General features: G+C 45.2%; 1 protein-coding gene across 3 annotated transcripts in view; it reads left to right on the top strand.

Annotated features, from left to right (window-relative positions):
- CILK1 (ciliogenesis associated kinase 1) overlaps positions 1-21,203 on the top strand; it is a 59,895-nt gene that overhangs the window by 32,196 nt on the left and 6,496 nt on the right. For all 3 annotated transcript variants that reach the window (XR_007127986.1, XM_047732591.1, XM_047732590.1), the window contains 8 exons: positions 499-578; positions 10,344-10,476; positions 11,160-11,331; positions 13,491-13,658; positions 16,370-16,690; positions 18,240-18,430; positions 18,548-18,696; positions 20,243-20,371. Coding sequence is in view for 2 of the 3 variants with exons in the window: in XM_047732591.1 (XP_047588547.1) it covers positions 499-578; positions 10,344-10,476; positions 11,160-11,331; positions 13,491-13,658; positions 16,370-16,690; positions 18,240-18,430; positions 18,548-18,696; positions 20,243-20,371 (1,343 nt within the window). In the remaining variant the exon portion in view is untranslated. The remainder of the gene's footprint in view (positions 1-498; positions 579-10,343; positions 10,477-11,159; positions 11,332-13,490; positions 13,659-16,369; positions 16,691-18,239; positions 18,431-18,547; positions 18,697-20,242; positions 20,372-21,203) is intronic.

A 21,203-nucleotide genomic window follows, 5' to 3' on the forward strand; every position in this document is an offset into this window, starting at 1 on the left:
TGAACTCAGTCAATAAATACAGTCTTCATGGTCACCAACAACAGAAAAGCGGCATGGTTTGCCCGACTTGGAGGGGAATACGGCACTATCCCCGACTATCCACTACATTTCGTAAGGACTTCATCTGGAAGACCTCAGATTTTCCCCATTACAAATTTTTCAAGTTTCATATTATGGAGAGAGAAGATTTTTATATGATAGATCAGAGGGTTTGGAGGGGTGGCTCCCATAAAATGTTTAATCTTTTCTTCTGAGTAACATAACTGAATATACCAATTGCCAAAATACCAATACAGCAGTGTTGACAAGGTAGCTGTCTTGTATGGACAAATGGTTGTTTTTCTTTGGTCTTTGTTATCAAAGGATCTGGTCACATTTGTGTGTAAGCAAATGTTTTCTTAAATTCCTACTGTATAACCAAAAGAACAGGAACATAGAGTATTTGTTTTCATATGTAAATCTAGATTTATAACTTTTTTCCTCCTCTGTCCCATCCAGAAATAAGTTGTTTCCTGAATCTGCCATAAGGAATATCATGTACCAGATATTACAAGGACTCGCATTTATTCACAAACACGGTAGGTGATTTAGAGTACTGTGCTTTTTGACAGCAGTGAAATGTTGTCATCAGGTAGAAGGTACAGGAAGCATCAGGGTCTTTGGTGACTGCCTCCCAGAAGAGGTTGCTGGGTTGAGAGCCTGGCAGTGGGGTTTGGGTTATGTTCTCTTTTGTAACTTGATTTCTGAATTTTTCTCGTTGTTTATCATGTCTGTGTGTTCTTATTCTTTAGGCTTTAAGGTTAAGCTCACTGCTTACAGATCTAACAGTTATTCCTGCTCATTATCTGGTGTACTAATAAGACCCCTAAGGTTAAGATTCAGAGACATTTACACATGTTATGTTTAATCTACTATTACCACTTCCTTGTGGCTTCTCATTTTCCTGATGTATTATATTTCAGTTCAGAAGCCCTCAAAAATGGCCTAACAAAATTTATTCAACACAGAAAAATAAAATGAATTAAAAGTTAGCAAAGAGGTGGGGCGCCTGGGGGCTCAGTGGGTTAGGCCACTGCCTTTGGCTCAGTTCAGGATCCCGGAGTCCTGGGATCGAGCCCCATAACAGTTTTCCCCTGCTCTGCAGGGAGTCTGCTTCTCTCTCTCCTTCTGCCTGCCACTCCCCCTGCTTGTGCTCCTCTCTCTCTCTCAAATAAATAAATAAAATCTTTAAAAACAAAATAAAACAAACAAAAAGTTAGCAAAGAAAGACAAAGACAAAAGGTATGGATAGAGCTAAAGGGGGAAGTTAATCGGCAAAATGCGTTTCTGCAAGTTCTATTTAAGTAAAAGAAATAGGCTATAGATTTGATTCTGAGCTTGCTTTCTGACAATGCAAAATGTGAAACATGACCAACTACGTCCAAAGTAGTTCCCCCAGCCCCAGTAAAAATAGTCCAGTTGCCCAAGAGAGGCAGAACTATTCTTGGAACTAAGACCAAAGAGGTTTATCTCATGAATCCTTCTAGAGGGGACATTATGTAATGTGACTTCATGGTAAACAGTGACAGTTTGCACAGAGCCGTTTCATGTCATGTCCCTCATTCTAGGCCAGTTATATCACTTGGTCAGAGAAAACAGTCCTGCTGGGAACCAGTATGATTCACTGTAAGGATGGTCCAGGGGTGCCTGAGTGGCTCAGTGGGTTAAGGCTCTGTCTTCGGCTCAGGTCATGATCTCAGGGTCCTGGGATCAAGCCCCGCATCGGGCTCTCTGCTCAGCAGGGAGCCTGCTTCCCCTCTCTCTCTCTCTCTGCCTGCCTCTTTGCCTACTTGTGATCTCTCTCTGTGTCAAATAATAAAATCTTAAAAAAAAAAAAAAAGGATGGTCCAAGGAGCGATTTAGAATATCTAAAGGAATAGATGGCCACACACCCCCTGGGAAGTCCGAGACTATTGTCCATGGCTGAAGATTTGAAAGGTGCTGAGTAGCAATGACTCTGAGGCTATATTTTCCAGCAAACATCTGGAGCGTTACTAAGTCTCTGCTACTAACTAGACACAGACCCACCTTCTTGTGAACCTAGAGCCATGGGATGGACGTGTCCCCCAGTTGAGCCAGGAGTTCTGTAGGGGGTCATTTGAAGGCACTTTAACTTGAAAGACAGATGGATCAAACAGTTGATCTTGCAGAGATGGAAAGCTGTTCAGTTCACCCCCAGTCTGAAGATGTTGCCACTGCAAATACTGCACCATCGGATGAGTTTCATTACCCAGTAGGGTAATGGTTGGAAGCCCTTTGATAACACAGTCAGCGCCAATTTGACACAAATTGGCAGAGAGTAGAAAAGACATGCACCTCAGCCAGTTGCACAATCATTTGGGATCCTTCCCAGCCTGTCTTTAACCTCTAAGCAGCCCCTCGGGTAGAGGCTAAACAAAGCACAGACAGATAGACAGAGGCTGTGCAAATCCATGTTGGCCTCAGGCACATGCTGAAGAACCAGTGAATAATAATGCAAGACTGAGTCCACTTGTGAACCAATTCCAGGAGAAAGTTTTTAGTAAACAGTCAGCCTGATTCTGCTAGCATTGATAGAGCCTTCAGTCACCAGGGTTCACAAGGGATGGAATTTGCAAAACATGAAAAACTGGTATGGTGGCTAAGGGACAAATTGGGGGAGAAGGGTAACTTACTACAGGTAACTTACTACAGGTTACTTACTACAGCAGAAGAAAGTGACAAGAAACCAATGAGATTCTCAAAAGGGAAAGGTCGACCAGAATGTTTTCACCCAGGGACAGTCACATAATGGCTTAGTTACTCAGGCTGTTGACTCAGTCCTGGAAACTGAGTAGTGGACCTAAGAGAAAGTGAATATTCATTGGCTTTCTCTTCTTGTCCTTGGGTTCCTTTTCATGAAACTCAGGTTTTCTGTTGCCAGAAAGGACTTGTAATCTTTTTGCCTGGGTCTCTACCTGATCCCATCAAATGAACACACATGCTCTCACACACGCCTCGTGCCTGTGCATACGCATCTACACATACACAAGCCCACGTACCTGCATGTATGCTGCCTCCCCCCAACACCTGCACACACCCATACCTGCGAATGCTTGTGTGTACACACACACATGCATATTTGTATCCAGTAATGTAGCTTCCAGACACTAATGTGACACCACAGCTTCTGGAAACTCTACACCGTCAGTTTCCCTCACCCGCCTTGGACACTCAGATCATGTATGAAGACGGCGCAAGGGAAGGCTCAGGTCATGGAGTAAAGTCAGACCACCTCTGTTTTTACAAGCCCAGTGCCATTGCCATTCCCAAAGATTCTTGTGGATGCTTTTCCCCAGCTGTTAAGTGCCCAGTTCTAGCATGAGCTTCATAACACTTCATCTGTCATCCAACTTACTTCCTTCCCACTTTCTCAGTGAGCAAGGACAGATGGTATCTATTCTTCCAAAGAAGAAACTGACGTTCAGAGAGGTTGAAAGACCTGCCAAAGGCCCCCCTGCCGCAAAGTAGTGGGGTGGAGATTAGCTCAGGGATCTGTGCCCATTTGCGGTGCTTTACTAGAAGAACCTGCCTTCTCTCACAGAGAAACAGAGAATCAGAGGTGAACAAAATAGTGATAATAATTGTTGGTTGGAGGGATATTAATTTTACAGGTCATTTTCATTGATAAATGATTTTCAGAAATATTATAACAGTTGATTTTTATATCATTGACTTGCCTTTGTTTAAGTGCACACGGAACTCCATACTATCTCTTTGCTCCAGTAATGGAAAAGAAAATCATCAACAGATTTATCTTGTTAGCTTGTTCTTACTGTAAGAAGGTGCATTCTGTCCCCGGGGAGTAGACTCCTTCGAGAGGGGAGAAGAGCGCTATAGGTAGTTGCTATGGCCATAGTTCATGTCACTGAGTACTTACCCCCCGCAGGGAATGAAAACGTGACTCCACTTGGTGCTGATTGAGCAATGCCAAAACATATGTACTTTGCTGCAATTAAATAATTAATGCAAACCATGTTTCACCCTTGACCTGCCCTTGGAAATGCCCAGCTCACACTTACCCATGTAAGCAATCAGAAACACCTTAAGTGGCTTGGAGGACAATGTTTTGCCCCCGAAAGTGGTTTTCTGCCTCTGTGTTTCACCACTGTCTTGCAGAGCATGACCTGGGTTAGCCCGTGGTCCTTCTGTGTGTGTTGCTGTCCTATTGGTCTTCATGATCATAAAACACTGTAGTTTTAAATTCAGTAATATCTGTGAAACTAACAACTTCCATCGCAGGAAGGTGTGCCATGTAAATTCCTTGTGTTTCAGTAGTCCCTGGTTATTTCCATATATTCATATCAGGTTCATCATTAATAGAATCCGGCAGAGGGGAAAAAGCCTTCTTTATGGCTTGATGTTTTCCTTGCCCAAGGGTTGTTAATGAAAAGTAAGCACCACACACTTTCTGCCAGGATTAAAGAGAAGATCCCTCTGTTACTTGACTGGCATGGGGGTGCCCTGAAATTAAGTTGAAGTTCTGTTCCTGTCTTCTGGAAGCCAAACAGTTTTGAACAGGAAGGTTCTTATCTTACTAGCACTTTGCTGTCGCATGATGTCTGAATGAACCATCTGTATGGGTTTCCATTGTGAATCAGAAGCCCAGAGGAAGAAGTGGGCTCATTGTGACAAGCTCCAGTGCCCACATCAGCAGAACACATACCTAGCTAAGCACTGGATCAGATGTTAGCACCACCTACTCACAGGTGAAGTGCATGGCTAGCTTCCCAAGCCTTAATTCTTACAAGCAAAAAATGGAGTCGTGTCTGCCTGCCCCCCTATTGAGAGGATAAGAGGATTCATACTATACTGATGACAAGGTCTCACAAGGGGCCAGCGTGCCCAACATGGCTCTAAAACTTTTATAAAATTAACACATTACATTCTGCAAAATAAGCCCTCAATGTTTTCTTCCCAATTTCCAGATTTGGAAAGTAAGGCACAGAGAGGTTAAGTGATTTTCCAGACAGTGAACAGAATTGAGATTTGACTGGTCTGCACACTTAACCACTATGCTGCATTGCTTCTTACATGAAAATTACAATATTTTGTTTAAATAGAGATGAAAAATAGGGGCATCTGGGTGGCTTAGTCGGTTGGCATCTGCCTTCGGCTTGGGCCGTAATCCCGGGATCCTGGGTTCGAGCCCCACATCAGGCTCCCTGCTCAGTGGGGAGTCTGCTTCTTCTCCCTCTGCCTGCTGCTCCCCCTGCTTGTGTGCTCTCCCCTCCTTCCTTCCCTCTCTCTCTCTGTCAAATAAATAAATAAAATCTTTTTTAAAATAGAGATGAAAAATAAATATACAGAATGTCAGGGTCTTTTATAGTTTTAATTACTAAGGAATAGAACTCATAGGTATAAGACTAATAGTAGCCAATTTAGTCATGAAAAGAGCAGAGGGCTAGATCTTCTAAAGACTTATTCCTGAATGCTTCCTAGTTATAAAGGCTTATACTCAAATACAGTATAACAAACAACATATGTCACCTGACCAATACAATTTTCATTAGTCATTTGTAAGGCTTTGTTTGCAGTTAAGTTTTTTCCTAGCCAGTGTTCCTCTGATTGTTTTGGGCCTTAAGTATGATCTATAGATCACTGACAGATACTTACAGAGATACTTGGGGGGTGGGACCAGAATCTTCATTCTCCTCATTTTATGAGTGTATCTGTTCTGGTGGGGTTAAAGAGGAGCTAGCAGTGAGGGAAAGGAGAGAGCTTGACTAATGCGAGGAGGTGGTCAGTACTCACGGGGGCATGATCTATCAAGGAAGCAAGGTGCGAGGTCCGCAGTGTGAGAGTGACACTTGGATCGTGGTACAAGTCAGAGTGATGGGACGAAGGTGCTAGTTCGTTGAGGTGGGTGTTACAGATGGTGGCAGAGGGAGCTCGCCATGAGGCTTGGACGCTGGAGGACAAATGATTCATGATGAGGGAAAGGCCACATGCGTTTGGAAATAATAATTTAGCCCAAGTAGAGGAGAAAAAGGGAGTCTAAGAGGAGAAACAGTGTCAAAGGGTACTTGGGAGGTATGTTTGCCATTTCTTTTTTTCACTGGTGTTTCTTTAATGCTCAGTTTTAAGAAGAGGGGCCATGGTCCCACAGTTCATAGCTTTTCAGGGTCACAGGAGTTTTCCTGTGTGCACTGATGAAAGATGACTCTCTGGTAACTGCTTCTGTCTTTGCACATTCTTAAACCAGTTCCAAGATGGGAGCATACAACCAGGCCTTCTGGGAGCTGGAGGGTGCTCTGACGAACAGAGGGTCCCAACGTGGTGACTCAGTTATACTGAGTTAGAAACTGCCCAGTCTGGTGTGCGTTGATCATCTTTATCTAATTTGTCTGATACTAAGCCATCCAAACTTAATCCACATCAGAAAATTCTTTTCTTTTATTTTAAAGGCTATCCTTGACTAATACTGAATTACCATTTGAATGTGGTGACGGCCTCAAGTTTGGTTCTTACTATAATTTAGGTTTCAGTTATTATTAATTTGGTTAGGATACTTAAGGGAGTGCTGTGAAGAAGGCCATAGGGTATATATCGGTATGATGGCAGAATAAAGAATGAAGCAATGGAGTATAGACATACTACATTTTTTTTTCTTTCCATACACATTTCCACACAAAGGAGATACGTAGGCGTACGCACACACATACTCAGATGGCATGCCAGTAGCAAAGTCTCTGTGCCTGTCTCTGGTCTAACCCGGGTGGGACTCCTTTGATCTTCTCAATGCCTTAGATTATGGAAAACAGAAGCAGCCTTTGGTGAGAAGGAAGTACTTCCTCTTATCACTTGTGGCCCCCTTGAATATATAGGATCCCTTCTATATGTCCAGCCCCTCCTTTTTTGAAAATTATTTGTGTGGTTTTTTTGTTTTTAAGATTTATTTATTTATTTTAAAGAGACAGTGCAGGTGGCAGGGCAGTGGCAGAGGGAGAGTCAGTCTTAAGCAGAACCCACAGTGAGCACAGAGCCCAACACAGGGCTCAGTCTCATGCCCTTGAGATTAGGACCTGAGCCAAAACCAAGATTTGGGACACTCAACTGACTATGCCAACCAGGCACCCTGCTTCGGCCCCTTCTATGTGCTCTGTAATTATATTTATTTTGTGCATTCTAGCCAACCATTCACCTGCAGATCCATCATTAGGCCATAATATTATCCGTTTGGAGTGTGACCTAATACCAAGCTCTGGCAATGAACAGAGGGGAGGGTCTTAAAAAAAAAAAAAAAAAAAAACACGTTGCTTTCGGGGCGCCTGGGTGGCTTGGTTGGTTAAGCAGCTGCCTTCAGGTAAGGTCATGATCCTGGGGTTCTGGGATAGGGTCCCGCATCAGGCTCACTGCTCAGCAGGGGTCTGCTTCTCCCTCTCCCTCTGCCTGCTGTTTCCCCTGCTTGTACTCTCCTGCGCTCTCTCTCTCTGTCAAATAAAAAAATAAAATCTTTTAAAAAACAGACAAACACACAAACAAGATGAGATCAGGAGGGAGACAAACCATAAGAGACTCTTAATCTCAGGAAACAAACTGAGGGTTGCTGGAGGAGGATGCGGTGGTTGGGTTATGGACATTGGGGAGAATATGTGCTACAGTGAGTGCTATGAATTGTGTAAGACTGATGATTCACAGACCTGTACCCCTGAAACAAATAATACATTATGTGTTAATAATAATAATTTTTAAAAAACCAACCAGTGTTGCTTTCCATGATACATGACCTCCAGTGCATGTTCAAGTATAACCATGTCACAATCGCCCGCCCCTTCCTCTACAGCAGAGAGGGTTTGGGGGATTTAGTCCTTCTGGAACTTCCCCCATGTGAGGACTTCCTGCTTTGAGCCCTCAGGGTCTCCCCCACTGCTTCAGGGTCACTGCTCTTCTCACTTCTTAGTTGCTGTTTGGTGAGGCTTCCTGCCTCCTGGTCTTCTCTCTGTTGCCCTCGACGACTTGGCCAGAGTAGATGTCACCATTGAGCTCTCTCACATTCCCTACATACCTATTCAAGTCTTTGGTTCTGTCAGTAAGACTATCTTACGAGATCACCATGCTCCCGCCATAGTGCTAGGCGCTCAGAAAAAATAGCATCATGGCTTCTACCCTTAAAGTGCTCCATCTAATCAGAGAGAGATGGTCAGTGTACCGGAAAATGGCGGAGTTCTGCTCAAGTTCAGAGGGAAGAGCCTATCAGGTCTGTAGGGCAAGAACTGTGTCCATTTGGGTTGCTTCTGACTCCACAGTGCCTGGTCCAGAGTGGGCCCTCTGTGAACACTTATTGGTTGGATGAGTGAGTGAAGAAGGCTAGCTAGCATAATTAAAATGACCTCCTGGAGGAGGAGAAACTCGACGTAGGTCTTGAATAGCAAAGATTGGGATTGACATAGATAAAAAGGAACAAGGGTACAACATTGGGAATAGATACAATGAACCTGAAGGAAATGAGCAATTTTACCTGATGGAAACATACTTTATACATCCTGGTGATAAGTACTAGAAAAGTCTATCTCCAGGTATACTGAAAGGTGTTCGAGCTTATTAAATAACTTTAGAGGAGCCATGGAAGGCTGTGTGTGTGTGTGTGTGTGTGTGTGTGTGTGTGTGTGGCAGTGACAAGGAAAGACAGTGTTTAAATTATCGGGAGGTGAGGAAATGCAGAGAAGCTGATCGAGGAAGGCCTGCCAGCAAGTGGCAATAGAGGGATAGATGAGGAGAGCAAAGATTTGGGAGGGAGGACTGAAAAGGGGCAGGAAGGGTCAGACAGGAGATATTTGGATGAGAAATGGAACACAATTCCATGACTGTTTGGAAAGGGTCCAATATAACTACAGGGAACCAGGATATCTTATCAGAGGTTTGGGAAGGAGAGATGATTTGGGAGAGGAAAAAAGTGGTTTGGGACAGGTTGATGAGACAGTTATATCCAGCTGCAACCCCAGTGGAGACAGAAGTCCAGAGAAGGGTGGGAAAGGCATGTCAGAGATGTAGATCTGAGCATCTTCAGCATGGAGGTTGTCAAGGAATAGTGTAGCTCTTCTGTGATGGCTCTTTATTCCCCCATCATGTGCTAGTTGGGATCCAACTGTCACAACATTGATTAAAAACAGCACATAACAAATAACACCATCAGCAGCTTTCACAGAGTTGTGTACTCAGTGTTGTTGTTCCACCGCCATTGAAAGTCGTGCACAATGATGGCCATGTCAGTGATGCTCTCTACAAGTGGAAAGTTTTGGGGTTTTGAGGCGTTTATCACTGATCAGTGGGTATCTGAGCGCACCTGGAAATTTCACATGTTGAATATCCTGCGTGCATCCCCAGAGCTCTGTGGTAGCTGAGATGGGCTTCCCATTTGGTGAGTTGTCTTTGCCTTCCACAGTACATGCTGCAGATAACCTCTGCTTCTTCATTAGGCAAAGTAATAAGCTTTAAACCTCTGAAATATTTGTTGTGATACACCAGAATCTCAATACGAGTAGGTCCCTTCTTAAATCCCTTGTTCCTTAAACAGAAATTGTAATTGTATTTTTCTTGTGATATAAACTCTCAAACTCGTAAGACTTTTGTCTTTTGAAATGGTTTTAATCTCAAATTCTTTCTAGCTGATGTGGGCAGTGTAGGCATGAGATAGACAGATAGATAGATAGATAGATAGATAGATAGATATAGATACAGAAAGAGATATCTATCTATCTATCTATTATCCCCGGTGGGTGACAATTTCTTTTTGCAAAGTTATCTCAGCCTGATGCAGGGCTTGATCCCAGGACCCTGGGATCATGACCTGAGCTGAAGGCAGATGCTTAACAACTGAGCCACCCAGGGGCTCCCAGAGTTTTGATATTTTATTTATTTATTTATTTATTTATTTATTTATTTTTGAAGATTTTATTTATTTATTTGACAGAGAGATCACAAGTAGGTAGAGAGAGGGGGGAGGCAGGCTCCCCACTGAGCAGACAGCCAGATGCGGGACTCGATCCCAGGACCCTGAGATCATGACCTGAGCCGAAGGCAGAGGCTTAACCCACTGAGCTACCCAGGCGCCTCATGATGTTTTTTTAAAGCTGTTTTCTACGTTGGAAAAAAAAGGATGATCAGTTTTTTAATTGTTTTACATTTTGGCGAACTCATCAGTGGGCAATGAAAGAAGTCCTGTGCATAGAGCCTTTGGTGTCATTCCAGGCTACTTCTCAAGTTACAGCTATTTATGAAAAGAGAAATATAGCTACAAAGAGTAATGCAGAAGCAAACATGTATTGGGATTTCTCTCTCTACAGGTTTCTTCCATCGGGACTTAAAGCCTGAGAACCTCCTCTGCATGGGCCCAGAACTTGTGAAAATTGCAGACTTCGGGTTGGCCCGAGAAATCCGATCCAGACCCCCATACACAGACTATGTATCTACCAGATGGTAAACCCTCTTTCCTCCAAGTTACTTAACTGCACTTCTTTTAAAATACACCATTATACTGAGAATAACATTAATGTCACAAATAAGTAACTTTTCACTGAGAGCAACCCTGCAGCTTGAAACACGTATTTGTAGGTATCTTGGCATTGTACCAGGTTTAAAAGATTGGGCTATAAATCCTTTTACAAGGAGGCCTGTGATGCTTTTCCATGATATAAATAATATTTTATATACAGCCCTTACTGAAGACCGTTTCCTAAAAGAGTTGTGTAGAAGATTCTCCAAAGACCTGTTCTAAAAAGCCAGCTAACAACTATTGCTAAAACTTTGAGACCAGAAACATTTAAGCACTTGGCCATGACCAAGAAGTAGCCTGCAGACAAGTTTATGTTCTCTCTTTCTCCTGTTTTTCCTTTTCCTCACTCTCACTCTGTGTTTCTCAAGGGTGCCGTACAGAAGAGTCCTGCAGAGAAATGCTCAGTAGGAAAAACCATGAAATAGAGAAGCACTACTTTATGACAGCAGCCCCAACAACGGCCAAGCCATCCAGGGTCCACCTACCCCCACGGAACTAGATAGCAATTAGAAATAGAGAAGATCTCTCCCTGAGAATGGATGCTGGTATTTCATTGAACTTCTGGCCTATAGCCGCACTAACCAGCAGTGCATCTTTTGCCCTCCAGGTACCGGGCTCCGGAAGTGCTCCTGAGGTCCACCAGCTACAGCTCCCCCATTGACATCTGGGCCGTGGGCTGCATCATGGCGGAAGTGTACACCCTCAGGCCACTCTTCCCCGGGGCCAGTGAAATTGACACCATCTTCAAAATCTGCCAGCTGCTGGGGACACCCAAAAAGGTAATGATCCTGAACAAAAGCCTGGGGGCTGAAGCCAGCAGCTGCCCGCTCCCCCCACCCTCGCTTCCTGTCCTGAACCCACACAGCCCTAGCCCTGTGGATCGCCTGCTAGTCCTACAGTCTTTCCCTCGACCTCAATGGCCCTTCCCTGCCCTTTCCGCTGATGTGGCAGCGTCTGTCCCTCCTGCTCTTCATCTTAAGTACACGTGTTACGGCTCTCTCTGCTCCCCTCTCGGCCACCCCACCTCCCTCGCTGGGCTTCTCTATCCTCCTGGCTACGACTCCTGCAGCCCTTCGCAAGTCTCCTAACTGAAACCCTCCCTGGGCCTGTGATCACATACTTAGACCACCTGTGAGATTTTCTCCCGACACCTTCACTGTCACTTTGGACTTGACACCTGACAGAGATTGTGATTTGCTGACCCCCACCTAGCTTCCTTCCCCCGTTCTCCATTCCTGTCCACGCTCGCACCAGAATCCCAGCGCCCCAGCCTTGAGGCTAAATTTCAGTGTTACCTTCCCTCTCTCTCTCTCTCTCTCCTGTACCCTCCTTCCCTGGCCACAAATCCTGTAGAACTCCATGGCACAGCCAGCGGTGACCCTCCCGCTATGTCTGGGGCATCTTCTCAGTCCAGCTGCCCTCAAGTTCTGCCCCCAGCTTATCTTTCGCTCTGCAGCCAGATTCCCCCAGCCAAACAGCAGCCCTGGTACTGCCTTCCCTGTGAAAAATACCTATTGAGTGCCCACACCACAGCCTGCTTCACGCTCACCACTAATCTCCCACATGCTCCCTTGCACCCGGCCTGGTGCGGTCCCGGAGGTGCCCCCGCTTCCCTGCCTTGCGCACTCGAGCTCCGCTCCCCTGCCTGAATGTCTCACGTGACCGAATTCCACTCTTTCCAAGACCCCTTAATAATTTACGGCCTCGCTGCTGCTCTAATCTCCTCTCCATTTCAGCTGTGCTTTAGGTTAGTAATATCATTATCCTTGGACATCTCTGGGCCCTGGACCAGGGGCTTGTGTTTACTGGTATTCATTTTCCAGGTCCTAGCACCATTGCTTATACAAACCAGACCCTCAGAACATTTTAGATCATTTGAATAAATTATGAGTGCTACCTCCTCAAGATTTTCCAGAGTCTCTTGCTGGATATCTTTGCCTCCTCTGGTTACCTGTAACTTTCTTGCAACCCTCATCACTTTTTTCTCTGTATTTCTGTGTTTTAAAATAAATGCCTTTTTTTCTCTTTTTGGACTGTAACGCCAAATCCTGGATTATTTTTGGATACCCAACAACACTAAGCATATAATTAGCCCTCAATAACCATCTAAGTGAATAAATAACATAAGCTATACATAATGCCACTTTACCTTAAAAGATAAAATTATACCGGAATGTGTTTTGTTAAAAAAAAAAAAAAGTGGGGTGGAGGGAACCTTAAAGATTATTTGCTCTTCGTTTTGCGTCATTACCTCCAGAATTTAGTGGGAATGATGCATGAAGCAGTGGAGAGCTTGAGACTGAGGGGAACAGCTTTCTTCCCTGCTGGACTTCACAGCATGGTTATTTTCAGTTGTCAAGATGGGGTTATTCTTGGGCACCTGGGTGGCTCAGTGGGTTAAGTATCTGCGTTCCGCTCAAGTCATGATCCCAGGGTCCAAGGTGTGCTCCTTGCTCAGTGGGGAACCTGTTTCTCCCTCTGCCTGCCCCTCCCCCTGCTTGTGATTTCTCTCTGTCAAATAAATAAAATCTTTAAAAAAAAAAAGGTAGGAATATTATAATATATAGGGTAACACAAAGTTATTTAACTGGAAACAAGGTGTCTTCTTTTCCTTTTTTCCCCAATACAGTTTCTCAGCGGTTTCTTAAAACCTCTGTCTCATAGAACACAATTGGGAAAACACTCATTTGAACAATCAGTTGAACGGTTATAAAACCAGTTGGTGGCAAATTCACTGTGTTTCCCACTGTTCCCCCACATTCACGTTCTTTGCAGTCCCTCCATTACCATCTTCTGTGTTTCGTCAGACGCAGTGCCGCACCGTGAGTACCAGCGTGGTAATGATGTGATTGCTTTTCTGGTAGGGGCACGTGGGCTGGAATAGAAACGATCAGAACAAGTTGGCTAAGCAAGATCTTCTGTTTTGTCCTTCTTTCAGACCGACTGGCCTGAAGGCTACCAACTTTCAAGTGCAATGAACTTCCGCTGGCCCCAGTGTGTACCCAATAACTTAAAGACCCTGATTCCAAATGCTAGCAGTGAAGCCATTCAGCTCCTGAGAGACATGCTCCAGTGGGATCCCAAGAAACGGCCAACAGCTAGTCAGGTTTCCTTCCATTTCCTTCTGTTCAATGCATTTCTTGTGAAGTTCATATCTGACTCTGGATAATTCCTATAAACCTCATAGGAAGTATCTTACTTGGTATTATGGGTGAAAAACAGTATCAAATGCCACTAATGGTATATTATATATAAAAACAAAATAGTTTGAAACTCACTGTATACAGTTAAAGGTTTAAACAATACAGTTGCTTTGGAAATTGGCATACAGGTTTCTATCACCACGTACGAGGAAGAGAAAATAAGCAAATATATCTGCCTGTCTTTGGAGAAAGTTTTCAAAGATATTCTCTAAGTTAAGACTACGTAGCAGTTTGCTTATAAGGCATAATGGGTTGTCAAAAGAGAATTTGAAAATATATTGTGAAATCCAACTCCCTCATTTTACAGCTGGCACAGAGAGGGCAACAGACAAGGTAGAGCTAGGATGATAAGCATCGTTAATATTTGATAGCACTTAACAGTTTGTAGATGCTTTAGTGTGTTCTTACATGATATTAACCCTATGAAGGTTCTGTGAAATCAGGGGTAGTGTTTTCCCTCTGTGAGAAAACTGAATCTCAGAAAGTTGAAGCGATCTCCCCTAATCATTCATCCAGCAACTAGTACAGATAGTGCCCCAGACTGTAGTTCAATGACACAGATCGTGGGTCTCCTGCTTCATACATCCTTTTTTCTCAACCTGCCCTCCCCTAAGGCCACTTGGACTTAGATGATAAAACACCCTTGTGCCTCTTGCAAGCCTCCCTCTCTAGTGTGTCTGGCTCCTTCCCAGCAGCCCCTCACCCCCATGGTGGTTACGTGGCTCAGAATGACAAAGGTGACCAGTTCTAATCAGAGATGATGATTCAGCTAAACAGAAGTGATGGGGGCCATTTGAAGATAGGGCCAATGTGATGTTAGAATTTGTGAGAACCAGAGAGACCATAGTTGGAGGTTAAGGAATTATGGAGAATCAGCTTTCCAAAGGCTCAGAGGAGAAAGAGCCATAATTCGGTACCATAAGACTCTGGGTGGCCGGGGTTGGAAAGCCCACAGAAGTTCACTGGGGTGTGATGAAATTCATAAATATCCTGAGGGCAAGGAGAAACGCTTTCTGACGAACCCAGTTTTTTAAAGGTTGTACCCAAGAGATGAAAAGAAAAAAAATCTATAGCAAGGAACCAGGAGAACAATGTGTACTTTTAAGAATAGTGTCAGAAAAGCTAAAAACGGCCCCAGATCAGTTTGCAGAAGTGTCTGGAACTACAGAGACTTCTCAAATTAGATGCCAGGGTCCAAAACCAGTACAAAAGTCTCCACGTTATTGGCCTCTGCGTCTACACTTACATATAATCATTACAGATGTTTATAACAGAGCTATTAAGAAAGGTTCTGTTCTGTTTCGTGATTTCCATTCAAAAAGACTAGGGAATACAGAGACTATTTCAGAAAGAATTGTAAACCCCAGCCCTTCAAGATTTATCCCCTGACTGTCCGGAAAACTGGATTGCTCAGAGCAACTAACAAGGCTTGCCAGTTGTTGACAGGCAGGGTTTCCCTGTATCCCGTATCACATTCTTGGCATTCCTGGGGTAAAATTCCTGCTTGTTTTACACTTGCCTCTTCGGAGTCTTCCAGGATTATTGTGTTTGGCTCTCTCAGCTTTATATTATTATTTTTTTCTTTTTATGGACTGAGGAAATTGGCTCTGAAAGGTGCAATACTACATTTAAGACACATAGCAGGGGCCCCTGGGTGGTTTGGTTGGTTAAGCCTCTGACTCTTAATTAGCTCAGGTCATGATCTCAGGGCTGTGAGATCCAGCCCTACATTGGCTCACGCTCAGTGAGGAGTCTGCTCAAGATTCTCCCTTTCCCTCCCCCCCCAAAAAAGATACATAGCAAATAAGTTACAAAACCAGCATCTGACTGGCTATTATATAAGACTGATGAATCATAGACCTGTACCTCTGAAACCAATAATACATTGTATGTTAATTAATTGAATTTAAATTTAAATTTAAATAAATAATAAATTAATACATACCACAAATTGTGATTTGCCAGCATGGACCAATATTTCTATGGCTCCATGATACAACGCATATTAATTTATTTAAATTAAATTAAATTTATTTATTTAAATTAAATTTATTTACTTAAATATCCTTTAACTCTTTTAGTGAGGTCTACTTATATTAAATGGAAGTTTCATGGGGCGCCTGGGTGGCTCAGTGGGTTAGGCCACTGCCTTCGGCTCAGGTCATGATCCCAGGTCCTGGGTTCGAGCCCCACATCGGGCTTTCTGCTCAGCAGGGAGCCTGCTTCCTCCTCTCTCTCTCTGCCTGCCTCTCTGCCTACTTGTGATTTCTCTCTGTCAAATAAATAAATAAAATAAAATAAAATAAAATAAAAAAATAAATGGAAGTTTCAAAGGAAAAAAAAAGCATCTGTGTTGAGCAAGGTATTTTTCAGAAGTAGCAAAGGTAATAGCAGTGTAACTGGCTGCTTTATCCAAATAATTTTAAGTGTATAAACTTTGTATTTTAGATAGGGAAAATCATAAAGAGTATCACACATTCAATGCTGTTTTCTCATTGGTTTAGACTAAGAAACTGTAGTAAGCTGGTCCATTGAAATGTAGCTCAGTGAACCTGATGGTCGTAACCTTCCTGGCTAGACTTTTCTCCTACAACAGCCCTCTGTGTCATTCCAGGCGCTTCGATATCCCTACTTCCAGATTGGGCATCCACTGGGCAGCACCACACAGAGCCTTCAAGATTCAGGAAAAGCACAAAAGGATGTCCTGGAAAAGGCAGGCCCACCTCCTCACATCAAGCCGGTCCCCCCCGCCCAGCCCCCAACCAAGCCACACCCACGGATTTCCTCGAGACAGCATCAAGCCAGCCAGCCCCCTCAGCATCTCATGTACCCCTACAAAGCAGAGGCGTCTAGGACAGATCACCCGAACCATCTTCCGGAGGACAAGCCAAGCCCGTTGCTCTTCCCATCCCTCCATACCAAGAATGCTCAGTCGGTAAGCAGTGAAGATTTGCTAGGACGCCTTGTCTTGCCTGTACCTCTTCTGACCCCACCTATGGTGTGAGAGATTTCCTTTTTTCAGCCTATAAAGTCTAATTACAAGGAAGGTTGATTATAATAAATGTATCTTTGCAATATCACAGAATAATGAAAGGAGCTTTGGCCTTGGAGTTAAAGGTCTAAATTCAGGTTCTGGCTGTGCCTGTTAACAGTGGGGCTGGCGGCAGGCAGCTGCGGTGTGGCGGTTCAGAGCTCCCCATTGTGAACATGTTTTGAAAAATCACAAAGTGCCATAACGAAATGTATAGGTTGTCGTTCCTATTAATGCTGTCGACAATTGCTGTTAAAGCTAGGTTGTCGATTGAGCCCAGATCGTTCTCCTTCTCTGGGACTGGTGCGCAAAAGGAAGGAGGGAGTGCTAGACTCAATAACCTGATCGGGGCATCTAGTTACCAGTAAGTTTGTGGTGCTGTCTGAGAGCCTGATTTTCTGACAACTTTATGTAGAAGCAGAATTCTTTCTGTCGACAAGTATTCATTCACTGATGCCGGCTCCCGACCCGCACTGAGCTGCCCTGTGAGGTTACTGGAGTGCTATCTTTAGACTGTTTCCTGGGCCCCCGCCCACAACTTTGGAAGCAGTGTGTATTTGGAAATTTCCTACTATAGCTAATTCTGTAATTAAATAGTATCCAGATCAACTAAGAAGGCATGTTTGATCTACTAAAGAAAGCATGTTTGCCGTGTTTTCAGTAAATGAGCCGGATGACTGATGTCTGAGCTGTATTCTCTTGCATCTCTGTTTACGACAGAATAAAGCCTGTTAATGTCCTCGGGGATGAGGCCCGGATGACAGCCTAGCTATCCTCCCCATATGTGAACAGTACCTTAGACTTCTTTTTAGGGGCTCCAGGGTGATGCAGTCAGTTAAGCGTTTAAGAGTCGGTTGGCTCAGGTCATGATCTTGTGGTCATAAGATCGAGCCTTGCATCAGGCTGTGTGCTCAGTGTGGAGTCTGCTAATGCTCTCTCTCCCTCTCCTTCTGTCCCTTCCCTGTCTCTCTCTTTCTCTCTCAAAAATACATCTATTTTATTTTATTTATTTATTTATTTATTTGGCAGACAGAAATCACAAGTAGGCAGAGAGGCAGGCAGAAAGAGAGAGAGGAGGAAGCAAGCTCCCTGCTAAGCAGAGACCCTGATGCAGGGCTCCATCCCAGGACCCTGGGATCATGACCCAAGCCGAAGGCAGAGGCTTTAACCCACTGAGCCACCCAGGTGCCCCTAAATCTATTTTTTAAAAATGTCTTTGTAAAAAATCCTTATCTTATACACCTGAATGTCCCCACAGGATGCCAGTGGGTGGGATGCACGCAGGAGAGGTGAAAGACAGAGGCCCGGGTATGTTCTTCCCACGGTGGCGTGTGGGGAATGATATGCCCCTGTCCTCCTTTTCATCAATGAGGAAGTGTGGAATGGGCATTACTCATGGGTGAGCTCCATTAATGCCAAGTACCGCTTTGTCCCTCACTCCTCGGGTACACAGAAAATGCTAGCTGGCCTGGAACACAAAAATGGGGAGATCAAGCCCAAGAGTCGGAGAAGGTGGGGTCTTGTCTCCCGGGCGACAAAGGATTGTGACGACTGGGCTGACTTGGATGACTTGGATTTCAGTCCGTCCCTCCCCAGGACAGACCTGAAAAACAAGAAGAGACAGAGCGAGGAGGCTCTCTGCAGGCAAGTGTGCGCCTCGGCTCTGGACACAGATTGACTCTGGGGTTTTTGAATCGGTTTGTACCTCTCCGATGGGGCTTCCCATCTCATGCTGATCCAAGCCACGTTCCCTTGCTTCAGATTTGAGAGCGTTCTGGACCTGAAGCCCTCCGAGCCCATCAGTACAGGCAGCAGCGCCCCTACCCAGACCTCCTATCAGAGGCGAGACACACCAACCCTGAGGTCCGCGGCCAAGCAGCACTACCTGAAGCACTCGAGATACCTGCCTGGTAATAGAAATGCTTGCCTTTCCTTTCCTCCTCGATAAGAAACCATTTCCCCGGAATCACATATTCACAGAGATTCTCTTTTGGAAGGCAAGTGCCCCTGGGCTTCTAGAACTTCAGAACTGGCAGGAACATCATAGAAATATATGGTGTAAGCCCCTGTGCAGCCTATTTTCTAATGCTGGGAGCCAGACCCTAAACAAATAGACAACCAGTAGATCCGGTGGTGGTAGAAGGCGGGGAGAAGATGCCACTGTAGACAGAGGACTCAGGAAGGGCCTTTCTGAGCGCATGACTCCTGTTTGGGCCCCCAAAGAATGGGGAGGAACAAATGAGCAGAACAGAGGCAGGGGAAGAAGCAAGAGAAGAGCCTGGAAGGAAGGCAGGGGCTTGGCTTGTGAGGGGAAGGGCAGAGGGGCCGGCGTGACCCGAGGGTGGTACGACGGTGATATACGTGGCACGAGGCATCTTTGGGGGTCTCGTGAGACATTTGGAATTCATTTCACAAGCAGCAGGAAGCTGTCAAAGGGTTTTAACTGGAGAGCACGCTGGGTTCACGTTCATCTGTGTGCTGAGTGGCTGAGGGCAGGCTGTACTCATGCAGGTAAGGGGAGTGCTGGCTCAGGCTGGAGCTGCGGGGCCCAGAGGACACGAGGTGGGAACAGCAGGCCCCGCTGGTGGATTGACTCCTCGCCTCTTGGTTGGCCTCCCAGGATGACCTGGAAGAAGAGAGAGCAGGTGACGGTAGAGCAGTGGTTCAGGTGTCGGGATAGACACCCTGTGTCCTCTGGGCCAAACTCCAGTGGCCACAGGCCAAAGAGAGGAGGGAATTAGAGTTATTTCTTTTTGGCTCTAGGAGAGGAAGGAGGATAAAGGATGAATTCAGTCTTTCAGTTCTGAAAACCTCTGCAGTGCTTGACATAAATGGGAAAGTGGGCGGTCTAGTGGGTGGTTTGGCTTGAGTTTGAGGTGATTTGAGGTGATTGATTAAGGTCAAGGCAGCCTTGGGTCTGATGGGAGTCTGTGAGGGTCCCCAGTGCTGACCCTAGCCACCAGCACTAGATGGCGCTAACGGTCCAGGTCAGGTGAGAAGAGGAATCTGGGGGGACAGAATGCAGAGAGGAGAGCAAGGAGCTGCAGAGCTGGAAGAGGGGGGAAGGGGGACCAAGAGGAACTTGGGAAGGTGATGGACAGGTAGTGGCCCATGCAGGGGTACAGATGGGAATGACCAGGAGCACTGACACCCAGGAAATAGCACCAGAGGGTCCAAGAGAGAAGACATGAGACAGACCTGTTGGGAGGAGTTTAGGGAGACCTCTTTCAGGCTGCCTACCAGTGAGTCAGCCTACTAAATCCCAGGACACCATATTTCCTTCTTTCCTCAGCAATCTATGGACAACCTCAGGGTCAGTTTTTGCTACTAAATACATTACATTCCTACTACGTAGAAAGTTTAGACAGATTGAGTCCTGTGATGAGTTTACCACTGGAATCTGGTTCAACATGAAATAATGTATTTTGCATCTGAAAATCATTTCTTCCCCATTAGGAATAAATATAAGAAACGGCATACTTCCAAATCCAGGCAAGGATTTTGTTCCATCTAATCCGTGGTCAAGTTCTAGTTTGTCCGGAAAATCTTCAGGAACAGTATCAGTAATCAGCAAAATAAATTCAGGTGAGTAGTGATTATTAACTCCGAAATGACAAGAGGCAGATTCTCTGGATACAGCAAGGCCGGTCCAGAGAGACAGGCTATGGAAATGAGAGGGTTTTCTGGGGTGGAAACCCAGGGCCCCTTTTTCAGGCCACGCTCCTGTCTCTTTCTTGGCAACAGGCTCTGGGGACCCAGCCAGCTGCCCTGGGTCTGCCCCCAGGCATAGCTGGGGAGTTAGGCATCTCTGACTTCCAAGGCCCCGCCCTGCTGGACATCCAGCTTAGCTCCACCTGCCGTGCTCCAGCTCGCCCCTCTCTCTAATGACCCAGCCTTAGCCCAGAGCATCGGAAAAACCTCTTCTGGACAGCTCAGAGGGCCGTCCCCACTTTTTTTTTTTTTTTTAATATTTATTTATTTGACAGACAGAAATCACAAGGAGGCAGAGAGGCAGGCAGAGAGAGATAGGAGGAAGCAGGCTCCCCGACGAGCAGAGAGCCCGATGCGGGGCTCGATCCCAGGACCCTGGGATCATGACCTGAGCCGAAGGCAGAGGCTTTAACCCACTGAGCCACCCAGGCGCCCCGCCGTCCCCACTTTTTTGTTGTTGTTCTCAGTCCCACTTCTTTTAAATGACTAAGGGAATTTCCTAAGCCTTCCAGGCAGGCTAACCCCATTCCCAGCAGGCCTGTTCCCTGCACCATTTTCCCTCACTCAGGCAGCCCCTGTCATGCATTGCTTCCCTTCCACATTGCCAGGTAAACATCTGGGCCTCACTTCTCCCTGCTTTATCCATGACACGTTTATTTATTTTGAGAAATAAAGAAAGAGGGAAATGAGGTATCAATACCCATGT

Source organism: Lutra lutra, chromosome 6, assembly GCF_902655055.1.
Source record: "Lutra lutra chromosome 6, mLutLut1.2, whole genome shotgun sequence".
NCBI classification, from domain to species: domain Eukaryota; kingdom Metazoa; phylum Chordata; class Mammalia; order Carnivora; family Mustelidae; genus Lutra; species Lutra lutra.